The sequence below is a fragment of the Oncorhynchus mykiss genome, chromosome 26 (assembly GCF_057628025.1).
Source record: "Oncorhynchus mykiss isolate SJ-2025 chromosome 26, ASM5762802v1, whole genome shotgun sequence".
Classification (NCBI taxonomy): domain Eukaryota; kingdom Metazoa; phylum Chordata; class Actinopteri; order Salmoniformes; family Salmonidae; genus Oncorhynchus; species Oncorhynchus mykiss.
In genome coordinates this window covers 47,551,138-47,565,302 of record NC_143047.1, presented here as the reverse complement: position 1 = coordinate 47,565,302, position 14,165 = coordinate 47,551,138, and the positions used below count along the sequence as shown (strand labels likewise).

Here is a 14,165-nt window from a genome sequence, read left to right as displayed (position 1 = left end):
TAGGTGCCAGGCGCACCAGTTTGAGTGTCAAGAACTGCAATGCTGCTGGGTTTTTCCCACTCAACAGTTTCCCTGTGTGTATCAAGAACGGTCCACCACCCAAAGGACATCCAGCCAACTTGACACAACTGTGGGAAGCATTGGAGTCAACATGGGCCAGCATTCCTGTGGAACGCTTTGACACCTTGCAGAGTCCACGCCCCGACGAATTGAGGCTGTTCTGAGGGCAAGGGGGGGGGGGGGGGGGGGGGGGGGGGTTGCAAATCAATATTAGGAAGGTGTTCCTAATGTTTTGTCCACTCAGTGTATGTGTGATCTTTTTACACTATGCAAACTGTATGTAGTCTATATGTAATCTATATGTAGTCTAATGTAATCTCTAGGTAGTCTATATGTAGCCTGTATGTAGTCTATATGTAGCCTGTATGTAGTCTATATGTAGTCTGTATATAATCTATATGTAGTCTAATGTAATCTCTATGTAGTCTATATGTAGCCTGTATGTAGTCTATATGTAGCCTGTATGTAGTCTATATGTAGTCTGTATGTAATCTATATGTAGTCTAATGTGATCTCTATGTAGTCTATGTAGCCTGTATGTAGTCTATATGTAGCCTGTATGTAGTCTATATGTAGTCTGTATGTAGTCTAATGTAATCTCTATGTAGCCTGTATGTAGCCTGTATGTAGTCTATATGTAATCTATATTACTCTATATATTTATCTTCCTCCTCAGACTCAGATGGAGAGTCATATTATATGTCCGTGGATGAGGAGCACCAACCCTCCGTCACAGAGGAGCTGACTGACGTACACTTCAAGTTTGAAGTCAGAGCGGTACAGAGCTGTTCTTGTATTTTTCTCTCTATAATGTTCAAATAATCTAAGCAATACATGTTTCTATTGGTGACCCCAGTGGGAGTCGAACCCTCAACTCTGGTGTTGCTAAAGCGCTATGCTCTACCAACCCAGCTACACAGGACCACTGTCTAAAGCGCTATGCTCTACCAACCCAGCTACACAGGACCACTGTCTAAAGCGTTATCATGTTATTGAGGTGTGTTTTTGGTGACGTTCTCCAGGTGCTGTTGGAGTTGACGCGTCAGGCTGACCAGGAGAACACGCTGTTAGCCCTCAGTGTGTCTCAGCTGGGAGCAGAGGGCAAGATGAGAACCTATGACCTCACCATCACCTCCTACCTCCGTAAAGTAGGCCTGGACTACTGTGAGATACGAGGTACCAGTAACCCTAACTAACTAACACTAACCCCTGACCTATGACCTCACCCTCACCTCTGTAAAGTAGGCCTGGACTACTGTGAGATACGAGGTACCTGTAACCCTAACTAACTAACCATAACCCCTGACCTATGACCTCACCATCACCTCCTACCTTCATGAAGTAGGCCTGGACTACTGTGAGATACGAGGTACCTGTAACCCTAACTAACTAACCCCTGACCTATGACCTCACCATCACCTCTTACCTTCGTAAAGTAGGCCTGGACTACTGTGAGATACGAGGTACCAGTAACCCTAACTAACACTAACCCCTGACCTATGACCTCACCATCACCTCCTACCTCCGTAAAGTAGGCCTGGACTACTGTGAGATACGAGGTACCAGTAACCCTAACTAACTAACCCCTGACCTATGACCTCACCATCACATCCTACCTCCATAAAGTAGGCCTGGACTACTGTGAGATACGAGGTACCAGTAACCCTAACTAACTAACCCTAATCCCTGACCTATGACCTCACCCTCACCTCTGTAAAGTAGGCCTGGTCTACTGTGAGATCAGAGGTACTAGTAACCCTAACCCCTGACCTATGACTTCACCCTCACCTCTGTAAAGTAGGCCTGGTCTACTGTTAGATCAGAGGTACTAGTAACCCTAACCCCTGACCTATGACTTCACCCTCACCTCTGTAAAGTAGGCCTGGACTACTGTGAGATCAGAGGTACTAGTAACCCTAACCCCTGACCTATGACTTCACCCTCACCTCTGTAAAGTAGGCCTGGTCTACTGTGAGATCAGAGGTACTAGTAACCCTAACCCCTGACCTATGACCTCACCCTCACCTCTGTAAAGTAGGCCTGGTCTACTGTTAGATCAGAGGTACTAGTAACCCTAACCCCTGACCTATGACCTCACCCTCACCTCCGTAAAGTAGGCCTGGACTACTGTGAGATCAGAGGTACTAGTAACCCTAACCCCTGACCTATGACCTCACCCTCACCTCCGTAAAGTAGGCCTGGTCTACTGTTAGATCAGAGGTACTAGTAACCCTAACCCCTGACCTATGACCTCACCCTCACCTCCGTAAAGTAGGCCTGGACTACTGTGAGATCAGAGGTACTAGTAACCCTAACCCCTGACCTATGACCTCACCCTCACCTCTGTAAAGTAGGCCTGGTCTACTGTTAGATCAGAGGTACTAGTAACCCTAACCCCTGACCTATGACTTCACCCTCACCTCTGTAAAGTAGGCCTGGACTACTGTGAGATCAGAGGTACTAGTAACCCTAACCCCTGACCTATGACTTCACCCTCACCTCTGTAAAGTAGGCCTGGTCTACTGTGAGATCAGAGGTACTAGTAACCCTAACCCCTGACCTATGACCTCACCCTCACCTCTGTAAAGTAGGCCTGGTCTACTGTTAGATCAGAGGTACTAGTAACCCTAACCCCTGACCTATGACCTCACCCTCACCTCCGTAAAGTAGGCCTGGACTACTGTGAGATCAGAGGTACTAGTAACCCTAACCCCTGACCTATGACCTCACCCTCACCTCCGTAAAGTAGGCCTGGTCTACTGTTAGATCAGAGGTACTAGTAACCCTAACCCCTGACCTATGACCTCACCCTCACCTCCGTAAAGTAGGCCTGGACTACTGTGAGATCAGAGGTACTAGTAACCCTAACCCCTGACCTATGACTTCACCCTCACCTCTGTAAAGTAGGCCTGGTCTACTGTGAGATCAGAGGTACTAGTAACCCTAACCCCTGACCTATGACCTCACCCTCACCTCTGTAAAGTAGGCCTGGTCTACTGTTAGATCAGAGGTACTAGTAACCCTAACCCCTGACCTATGACCTCACCCTCACCTCCGTAAAGTAGGCCTGGACTACTGTGAGATCAGAGGTACTAGTAACCCTAACCCCTGACCTATGACCTCACCCTCACCTCCGTAAAGTAGGCCTGGTCTACTGTTAGATCAGAGGTACTAGTAACCCTAACCCCTGACCTATGACCTCACCCTCACCTCCGTAAAGTAGGCCTGGACTACTGTGAGATCAGAGGTACTAGTAACCCTAACCCCTGACCTATGACCTCACCCTCACCTCCGTAAAGTAGGCCTGGTCTACTGTTAGATCAGAGGTACTAGTAACCCTAACCCCTGACCTATGACCTCACCCTCACCTCCGTAAAGTAGGCCTGGACTACTGTGAGATCAGAGGCACAGTAGGACCATGGTAGAGACTGTATCTGGGATTAAGTCCTCCACTTCAGTACAGCCATGGTAGTAGCAGCCCATGTCGGATGTAGACTGGGCCGTGGGATGTCTGTAAACAGGAAATCGCTATTATTTATATAAATGTCAACGTCCAACTGATTCTATCCCTCTATAACAGGGATGGGCAACCCCAGACACGATTAGTAATGAATGATGTTCATTTCCAGACTCCAATAACCAGCCTCTGCACCTGATCAGCTCCTCAGACAAGCACGGCTCAGACCTGCTCAAAGTGGAGTACACCAAAGTAAGTGAAGTTTTACTCACTGGTGTCCTTTAGTCCATTCACTCCTTCTGTTGGTCTCAAATCAATATCTCCTCTCTCTCTCTCTCTCTCTCTCTCTCTCTCTCACTCTCACTCTCACTCACTCACACTCTCACACTCTCACACTCTCACTCTCTCACTCTCTCACTCTCTCACTCTCTCACTCTCTCACTCTCTCACTCTCTCACTCTCTCACTCTCTCACTCTCTCACTCTCTCACTCTCTCACTCTCTCACTCTCTCACTCTCTCACTCTCTCACTCTCTCACTCTCTCACTCTCTCACTCTCTCACTCTCTCACTCTCTCACTCTCTCTGTCTCTCTGTCTCTCACTCTCTCACTCTCTCACTCTCTCACTCTCTCACTCTCTCTGTCTCTCTCTCTCTCTCTCATTCTCTCTCTCTCTCTCACACTCTCATTCTCTCTCTCTCTCTCTCACACTCTCATTCTCTCTCTCTCTCTCACTCTCTCTCTCTCACACTCACTCACTCTATCTTATTTTAGAAAGAAAAATCCCAATATTTTTATTGTTTGGTCTCTCTTTCTATGGAAATCTTATATGAGCTAAGTGGTTGTTTTCTAGAGCAGGAAGTGTTTGTGAGTATTAACGACATGCTATCCCTTCCTACAGGCTGATATCAACGGGCCTAATTTCCAGACCACGTTTGACAACACTGAGCAAAACCTGAAGGTATGTGATATGAATTGGTAGTGTTTTTGTTGTTGTTTTTCTCTGAGTAACCAAGGTAACCGCTGATTTCTTATTGCGAAGGTATTTTGTCCCCCCCCCCCCCCCTAACACATCTCCTCATCACCATGTTTTGTTTTGCTCCACAGTATTTGTATAGAGCCAGTTCTATGTTAACCACTTCCTCAACCACTCTTCATGGTGCTTTCTAAGAGCAGGGTTCTTTCCAGGAAGCTGCCCTCTCGTTGGTTACCCAGCTATAGATCTACAGAGGATGGACTGAGAGCATTTAGACTGAGAGTAGGGTCCTTTCCAGGAAGCTGCCCTCTCGTTGGTTACCCAGCTACACATCTATAGAGGATGGAGTGAGAACAGGGTCCTTTCCAGGGTGCTGCCCTCTCATTGGTTACCCAGCTATAGATCTACAGAGGATGGACTGAGAGCATTTAGACTGAGAGTAGGGTCCTTTCCAGGAAGCTGCCCTCTCATTGGTTACCCAGCTATACATCTGCAGAGGATGGAGTGAGAGCATAAGAATGATTCAACCTGGCTATATTACAATTTTTTGAAGAGGGGGGGGGGGGGGGGGGCTGCAGACGATATGAGGTCAACTGAATTCTCTGTAAATAAATAATGCTCCATCTAGAGCCTAGATAAGCCTGGATTATACTGTTTAAACTGTATGTTCAGCATTACATCCCTAAGACTTAGGACCGGTCTGATCCATATTTAATAACTATAAATCACATGTCCTCAGTAAGAGACTGCATGTCTGTCAGAAACACATTATAACGTTTCATTCAAATGTTACATTAAAAAATACAAAAAACTAGATAGAGAATCAGTTCTAATTAGTCCTCCTAGGATTCAGTCCTCCTAGGATTCAGTCCTTAGTCTCAGTTCTAGTCAGTCCTCCTAGGATTCAGTCCTCCTAGGATTCAGTCCTTAGTCTCAGTTCTAGTCAGTCCTCCTAGGATTCAGTCCTCCTAGGATTCAGTCCTTAGTCTCAGTTCTAGTCAGTCCTCCTAGGATTCAGTCCTCCTAGGATTCAGTCCTTAGTCTCAGTTCTAGTCAGTCCTCCTAGGATTCAGTCCTCCTAGGATTCAGTCCTTAGTCTCAGTTCTAATCAGTCCTCCTGGAATTCAGTCCTTAGTCTCAGTTCTGATCAGTCCTCCTAGAATTCAGTCCTCCTAGGATTCAGTCCTTAGTCTCAGTTCTAATCAGTCCTCCTAGGATTCAGTCCTCCTAGGATTCAGTCCTTAGTCTGTTCTAATCAGTCCTCCTGGAATTCAGTCCTTAGTCTCAGTTCTAATCAGTCCTCCTAGAATTCAGTCCTTAGTCTCAGTTCTAATCAGTCCTCCAAGAATTCAGTCCTTAGTCTCAGTTCTAATCAGTCCTCCTAGAATTCAGTCCTTAGTCTCAGTTCTAATCAGTCCTCCTAGAATTCAGTCCTTAGTCTCAGTTCTAATCAGTCCTCCTAGAATTCAGTCCTTAGTCTCAGTTCTAATCAGTCCTCCTAGAATTCAGTCCTTAGTCTCAGTTCTAATCAGTCCTCCTAGAATTCAGTCCTTAGTCTCAGTTCTAATCAGTCCTCCTAGAATTCAGTCCTTAGTCTCAGTTCTAATCAGTCCTCCTAGAATTCAGTCCCTTGGTGTGTCAAATTGCTGCAGAGGGAGTTACACAGTTGGGTTGAAGTTGTTTAAGCTCCGCCGTAAAAAACAAAAAGTGTTTTTTGAATCAATACTAGTCTTTGTGTTGGCACACGTCTGGTTTTCACTCAGCTATTTCAGAACCAACGTGAGAGAAACAGAAATCCATAATAGTCTTAATGACATAGGTTAATCACTTTCCAGTCCTGTTTTACAGCACCGTTTCAGTGTGGTGGCTGAGAAGGTTACCGGTGTTTGTTGAGGGCTGAGAAAAGGTTATAGGTGTTTACCAGAGACCTTAGTCATGCAGCCTTTGCCTTGGACACACACACACTCTCACACACACATACACTCCTCTCACACACACACATACACTCTCACACACACACACACACACACACACACTCTCACACACACATACACTCCTCTCACACACACACATACACTCTCACACACACACACACACACATACACTCTCACACACACACATACACTCTCACACACACACACACATACACTCTCACACACACACACACACACACACTCTCACACACACATACACTCTCACACACACATACACTCTCACACACACTCTCTCTCTCATGGCCTTACACACTGTGCAGTGATCCCTGAATATATTTGATGATCTTGTTGCCAGGTTGATATCAAGTCATTATGGTATGGATGCTGGATGAAAGGCCACAGGTTTGCTGGATAAAATATATATATATAGGATATATGATATCTTCCTTTTTTTAATATGAATAAATGTCTCCCATGATAGGTTCATGTTAATAACCAGTTCAAGGAGAGTCATTGTAGTATTAGGACTGTGGGATCAGCAGTATGACCCCAGTAGGATCCTAGTAGTAGTTAGACTCGGTAGTTCTAGTAGGATCCTAGTAGTAGTTAGACTCGGTAGTTCTAGTAGGATCCTAGTAGTAGTTAGACTCGGTAGTTCTAGTAGGATCCTAGTAGTAGTTAGACTCGGTAGTTCTAGTAGGATCCTAGTAGTAGTTAGACTCGGTAGTTCTAGTAGGATCATAGTAGTAGTTCGACCCTAGTAGTAGGTATCTGTATTGATGTGTCTCAGTAGTTATAGTAGTATCCTAGTAGCAGGTATCTGTATTGATGTAGTTCTAGTAGGATCCTAGTAGTAGGTATCTGTATTGATGTAGTTCTAGTAGGATCCTAGTAGTAGGTATCTGTATTGATGTAGTTCTAGTGGGATCCTAGTAGTAGGTATCTGTATTGATGTAGTTCTAGTAGGATCTATCTGTATTAATGTAGTTCTAGTAGGATCCTAGTAGTAGGTATCTGTATTGATGTAGTTCTAGTAGGATCCTAGTAGTAGGTATCTGTATTGATGTAGTTCTAGTAGGATCCTAGTAGTAGTTATCTGTGTTGATGTAGTTCTAGTGGGATCCTAGTAGTAGGTATCTGTATTGATGTAGTTCTAGTAGGATCTTAGTAGTAGGTATCTGTGTTGATGTAGTTCTAGTAGGATCCTAGTAGTAGGTATCTGTATTGATGTAGTTTTAGTGGGATCCTAGTAGTAGGTATCTGTATTGATGTAGTTCTAGTGGGATCTATCTGTATTAATGTAGTTCTAGTAGGATCCTAGTAGTAGGTATCTGTATTGATGTAGTTCTAGTAGGATCCTAGTAGTAGGTATCTGTATTGATGTAGTTCTAGTAGGATCCTAGTAGTAGGTATCTGTATTGATGTAGTTCTAGTAGGATCCTAGTAGTAGTTATCTGTGTTGATGTAGTTCTAGTGGGATCCTAGTAGTAGGTATCTGTATTGATGTAGTTATAGTAGGATCCTAGTAGTAGGTATCTGTATTGATGTGACTCAGTAGTTCTAGTTGTATTGATTATGTATTAATATGTATTGGTACAGTTTTTAACATGAATGGTTGTATCTCCAGGTGGAGTTGTCATCTCTAGACTTTCTCCTCCACACCAAAGCGCTCCTCTCCACCATCAACTATCTGAACACAGCCGTACCCCAGGAGCTGACAGCCTCCAAGGACAGAGAGGCCAAGAAACAGGTTGAGAAGGCTGGACAGGGGAAGACAGGTATACATTATGCTATAATATACTATACTTTAATATACTACAATATACTGTACTGTTCTATAATTTACTATACTATAATATGCCATGCTCTACTATAATATACCATAATATACTGTAATATACTATAATATATAATAATATACTATAATATACTATAATATACCATAATATACTGTAATATACTATAATATACAGTAATATACTATAATATACCATACTGTATATAATATACCATACTATACGGTACTATACTATACCCTACTATAATATACCATAATATTCTGTACCATACTATACTGTAATATACTATAATATACTATAATATACCATACTGTATATAATATACCATACGGTACTATACTATAATATACCATAATATACTATAATATACCATACTGTACTATACTATAATATACTATAATATACCATACTGTACTATACTATAATATACTATAATATACCATACTGTACTATACTATAATATACTGTAATATACTATAATATACTATAATATACCATACTGTACTATACTATAATATACTGTAATATAATATACCATACTGTACTATACTATAATATACTATAATATACCATACTGTACTATACTATAATATACTGTAATATACTATAATATAATATAATATACCATACTGTACTATACTATAATATACTATAATATACCATACTGTAATATACTATAATATACTATAATATACCATACTGTACTATACTATAATATACTGTAATATACTATAATATAATATACCATACTGTACTATACTATAATATACTATAATATACCATACTGTACTATACTATAATATACTGTAATATACTTACCATATTATACTGTGCCATACTATAATTGACATACTTTAATGTACTATAATACACCAGTCTGTACTATATTTAGTACTATAATACACCAGTCTGTACTATATTTAGTACTATAATACACCATACTGTACTATATTTAGTGTATGTTGGGCACCACATGGCCATTAAAGACTAGTATTAACTCTGTTCTGTACCACTTTGTACTATATTTAGTGTATGTTGGGCACCACATGGCCATTAAAGACTAGTATTAACTCTGTTCTGTACCACTCTGTACTATATTTAGTGTATGTTGGGCTCCACATGGCCATTAAAGACTAGTATTAAACTCTGTTCAAATGTCGTTTCGTTGTCCTCCTCCTTCAGTGTCGAAAGGAGCGAAAAACAGCAATGTGATCAACTTCAAACTGTCTGCTAAGCTGGGTTCATTCCGTGTGGAGGTGTGTGATGACCGGCGGAACATCGCTGACATCACAATACAAGGTAAGATGTGACCAAGGAGACATTTATTTATTTTTTATTTTTTTGGGGGGGGGCGAGGGGAGGAGTTATGCTGCTTATAAACTTACTTATCCAGTTTTGGAAAATGTCCTTCCAACGTTTATTTCAGTTATCTGTAGGTATCTGTATTGATGTAGTTCTAGTAGTAGGTATCTGTATTAATGTGACTCAGTAGTTCTAGTAGTAGGTATCTGTATTGATGTAGTTCTAGTAGTAGGTATCTGTATTGATGTAGTTCTAGTAGTAGGTAGCTGTATTGATGTGACTCAGTAGTTCTAGTAGTAGGTATCTGTATTGATGTAGTTCTAGTAGTAGGTATCTGTATTGATGTAGTTCTAGTAGTAGGTATCTGTATTGATGTAGTTTTTTTATTTATTTTTTTATTTTTTTATTTTACCTTTATTTAACCAGGCAAGTCAGTTAAGAACAAATTCTTATTTTCAATGACGGCCTGGGAACAGTGGGTTAACTGCCTGTTCAGGGGCAGAACGACAGATTTGTACCTTGTCAGCTCGGGGGTTTGAACTCGCAACCTTCCGGTTACTAGTCCAACACTCTAACCACTAGGCTACCCTGCCGCCCCTGTAGGTATCTGTATTGATGTAGTTCTAGTAGTAGTTATCTGTATTGATGTAGTTCTAGTAGTAGGTATCTGTATTGAGGTAGTTCTAGTAGTAGGTGTCTGTATTGATGTGACTCAGTAGTTCTAGTAGTAGGTATCTGTATTGAGGTAGTTCTAGTAGTAGGTATCTGTATTGATGTAGTTCTAGTAGTAGGTATCTGTATTGAGGTAGTTCTAGTAGTAGGTATCTGTATTGATGTAGTTCTAGTAGTAGGTATCTGTATTGAGGTAGTTCTAGTAGTAGGTATCTGTATTGAGGTAGTTCTAGTAGTAGGTATCTGTATTGAGGTAGTTCTAGTAGTAGGTATCTGTATTGATGTAGTTCTAGTAGTAGGTAGCTGTATTCATGTGACTCAGTAGTTCTAGTAGTAGGTAGCTGTATTGATGTAGTTCTAGTAGTAGGTAGCTGTATTCATGTGACTCAGTAGTTCTAGTAGTAGGTATCTGTATTGATGTAGTTCTAGTAGTAGGTATCTGTATTGATGTAGTTCTAGTAGTAGGTATCTGTATTGATGTAGTTCTAGTAGTAGGTAGCTGTATTGATGTGACTCGGTAGTTCTAGTAGTAGGTATCTGTATTGATGTGACTCGGTAGTTCTAGTAGTAGGTATCTGTATTGATGTGACTCAGTAGTTCTAGTAGTAGGTATCTGTATTGATGTGACTCAGTAGTTCTAGTAGTAGGTATCTGTATTGATGTAGTTCTAGTAGTAGGTAGCTGTATTGATGTGACTCGGTAGTTCTAGTAGTAGGTATCTGTATTGAGGTAGTTCTAGTAGTAGGTATCTGTATTGATGTAGTTCTAGTAGTAGGTAGCTGTATTGATGTAGTTCTAGTAGTAGGTATCTGTATTGATGTAGTTCTAGTAGTAGGTATCTGTATTGAGGTAGTTCTAGTAGTAGGTGTCTGTATTGATGTGACTCAGTAGTTCTAGTAGTAGGTATCTGTATTGATGTAGTTCTAGTAGTAGGTATCTGTATTGATGTAGTTCTAGTAGTAGGTATCTGTATTGATGTAGTTCTAGTAGTGGGTATCTGTATTGATGTAGTTCTAGTAGTAGGTATCTGTATTGATGTAGTTCTAGTAGTAGGTAGCTGTATTGATGTGACTCAGTAGTTCTAGTAGTAGGTATCTGTATTGATGTAGTTCTAGTAGTAGGTAGCTGTATTGATGTGACTCAGTAGTTCTAGTAGTAGGTATCTGTATTGATGTAGTTCTAGTAGTAGGTAGCTGTATTGATGTGACTCAGTAGTTCTAGTAGTAGGTATCTGTCCTGCATGTGATTTACATACAGTGTACTAACTGTGTGGATGGCAGTGTACTTGACTTGACTGATCTGTCGTCAGGTATTGATGGGTCGGTGCTGGTCCAGGCCAAAGAGACAACGCTGTTCGCCAGGCTCAGGGACATCGTGGTGCTGGATGTCGACCCCAAAACCATCCACAAAAAGGTGATTTTTTTTTATTTAAAATTGACTATTGCATTGGTCCTGTCTCAGTTAACTCTACTTTTATTTTTTAGGTACTATTCTTTATTTACCTTTATTTAACGAGGCAAGTCAGTTAAGAACAAATTCTTATTTACAATGACGGTCTAGGAAAAGTGGGTTAACTGCCTTGTTCAGGGGCAGAACGACAGATTTGTACCTTGTCAGCTCAGGGGTTTGAACTTGCAACCTTCCGGTTACTAGTCCAACGCTCTAACCAACGCTCTAACCCTGCCGCCTAGTACAGACCATTGACCAACACCATGTTCTGTTATTACACACATTGTTAGTGAGCTGGAGGGGTAGTTTGTAGTAATGTGGTCTGTTTTAATTACAAGGGAGACTGTATCATCGTCATACTGTAATGTCCTGGTGTGATCCTGTAGGCCGTCTCCATCGTGGGCGAGGAGGTGTTCAGCTTTCAGATGTCCCTGTATCCCAACGCTACGGAGGGAGAGGGTTACTCAGACACCTCCAAGGTGGACGGGAAGGTTACCATGAGGCTGGGCTGCATCCAGATCGTCTATCTGCACAAGTTCCTCATGTCTCTACTGGTGAGGAGGACCTCAGGGATGGGTATCGAGAGCTGGGCTCAATTCCGTTATCAATTCCAGATCAATTCAGGAAATACACAGAAATTCCAATGACCTTCAATGCTTTTCAATCGGGATAAAATAAAATACAAAAATGGAATACAAGTATTGTTTACTTTCTGAATTGAAATGGAATTGGTCCCAACTGGAGGACACGTTGACATATCAACTTCCCCACTGAGTGGAACATGTCATTAATTTAGGAAATGTAGATGCCGTGTATGAGGGTTATGTCTATGTGTCTTGCCATGTGCCAGTTCCCTACACGCGGATTAAGCCTATTTCCTCCACTAAAACATACTTTTAATGGAGATTCTCTAAAGGTCATGATCTTAAATAGGTTTCATCTTGGTCCAGGAAACCAGCTCTTTATGTTGCAGGGGAACGTTATGAGGATGTTTAGGTCGGTTTGAGTCCTTTCATGTTACCAGGAAGACTTAAAACATTATTTTAATTTCTGAGAGGCTGTTTCCTTTTTTTTACTGTTTGTATTTATCCTGTTATGTATTTGTTTATCTTTTGTATCTGAACTCTTTATTTTTCAATTTCTCCAGGTGTCAGTGTCCTCAGTATCTGTAAATCTGTGGTGTTTTCTCCAGGCCTCTTATAGCTATCAGTATCCTCAGTATCACTCTCCTTATGAGGTACAGTTTATGGCATGTTGTATAGCACTAAACTACAGATTATGGCATGCAGCACTAAACTACAGATTATGGCACGCAGCACTAAACTACAGATTATGGCACGCAGCGCAGCACTAAACTACAGATTATGGCACGCAGCGCAGCACTAAACTACAGATTATGGCACGCAGCACAGCACTAAACTACAGATTATGGCACGCAGCGCAGCACTAAACTACAGATTATGGCACGCAGCGCAGCACTAAACTACAGATTATGGCACGCAGCGCAGCACTAAACTACAGATTATGGCACGCAGCGCAGCACTAAACTACAGATTATGGCACGCAGCGCAGCACTAAACTACAGATTATGGCACGCAGCGCAGCACTAAACTACAGATTATGGCACGCAGCGCAGCACTAAACTACAGATTATGGCACGCAGCGCAGCACTAAACTACAGATTATGGCATGCAGCGCAGCACTAAACTACAGATTATGGCACGCAGCGCAGCACTAAACTACAGATTATGGCACGCAGCGCAGCACTAAACTACAGATTATGGCACGCAGCGCAGCACTAAACTACAGATTATGGCACGCAGCGCAGCACTAAACTACAGATTATGGCATGCAGCGCAGCACTAAACTACAGATTATGGCACGCAGCGCAGCACTAAACTACAGATTATGGCACGCAGCGCAGCACTAAACTACAGATTATGGCATGCAGCACTAAACTACAGATTATGGCACGCAGCACAGCACTAAACTACAGATTATGGCACGCAGCGCAGCACTAAACTACAGATTATGGCATGCAGCGCAGCACTAAACTACAGATTATGGCACGCAGCGCAGCACTAAACTACAGATTATGGCACGCAGCGCAGCACTAAACTACAGATTATGGCACGCAGCGCAGCACTAAACTACAGATTATGGCACGCAGCGCAGCACTAAACTACAGATTATGGCACGCAGCACTAAACTACAGCATTCACCCTCTGTTTTGCAGCTTCATCACCCCCAGACACCACAGCACTGTTAACCACTACCTTACGCCCAGGGCCCTAGTTTAAGGACAGGGTTAGGGCCCTAGTTTAAGGACAGGGTTAGGGCCCTAGTTTAAGGACAGGGTTAGGGCCCTAGTTTAAGGACAGGGTTAGGGCCCTAGTTTAAGGACAGGGTTAGGGCCCTAGCTTAAGGACAGGGTTAGGGCCCTAGTTTAAGGACAGGGTTAGGGCCCTAGTTTAAGGACAGGGTTAGGGCCCTAGCTTAAGGACAGGGTTAGGGCCC

The 14,165-nt window shown here is 42.2% G+C and overlaps 1 protein-coding gene across 4 annotated transcripts in view; it reads left to right on the top strand.

Moving 5' to 3' along the window:
* The window catches only part of vps13c (vacuolar protein sorting 13 homolog C), a 238,197-nt gene that overhangs the window by 97,886 nt on the left and 126,146 nt on the right, over nucleotides 1–14,165 (top strand). For all 4 annotated transcript variants that reach the window (XM_090223330.1, XM_090223331.1, XM_090223329.1 and 1 more), the window contains 8 exons: nucleotides 737–837; nucleotides 1,083–1,236; nucleotides 3,690–3,769; nucleotides 4,418–4,477; nucleotides 8,054–8,204; nucleotides 9,408–9,524; nucleotides 11,509–11,612; nucleotides 12,035–12,202. In XM_090223330.1, coding sequence (XP_090079456.1) covers nucleotides 737–837; nucleotides 1,083–1,236; nucleotides 3,690–3,769; nucleotides 4,418–4,477; nucleotides 8,054–8,204; nucleotides 9,408–9,524; nucleotides 11,509–11,612; nucleotides 12,035–12,202 — 935 coding nt within the window. The remainder of the gene's footprint in view (nucleotides 1–736; nucleotides 838–1,082; nucleotides 1,237–3,689; nucleotides 3,770–4,417; nucleotides 4,478–8,053; nucleotides 8,205–9,407; nucleotides 9,525–11,508; nucleotides 11,613–12,034; nucleotides 12,203–14,165) is intronic.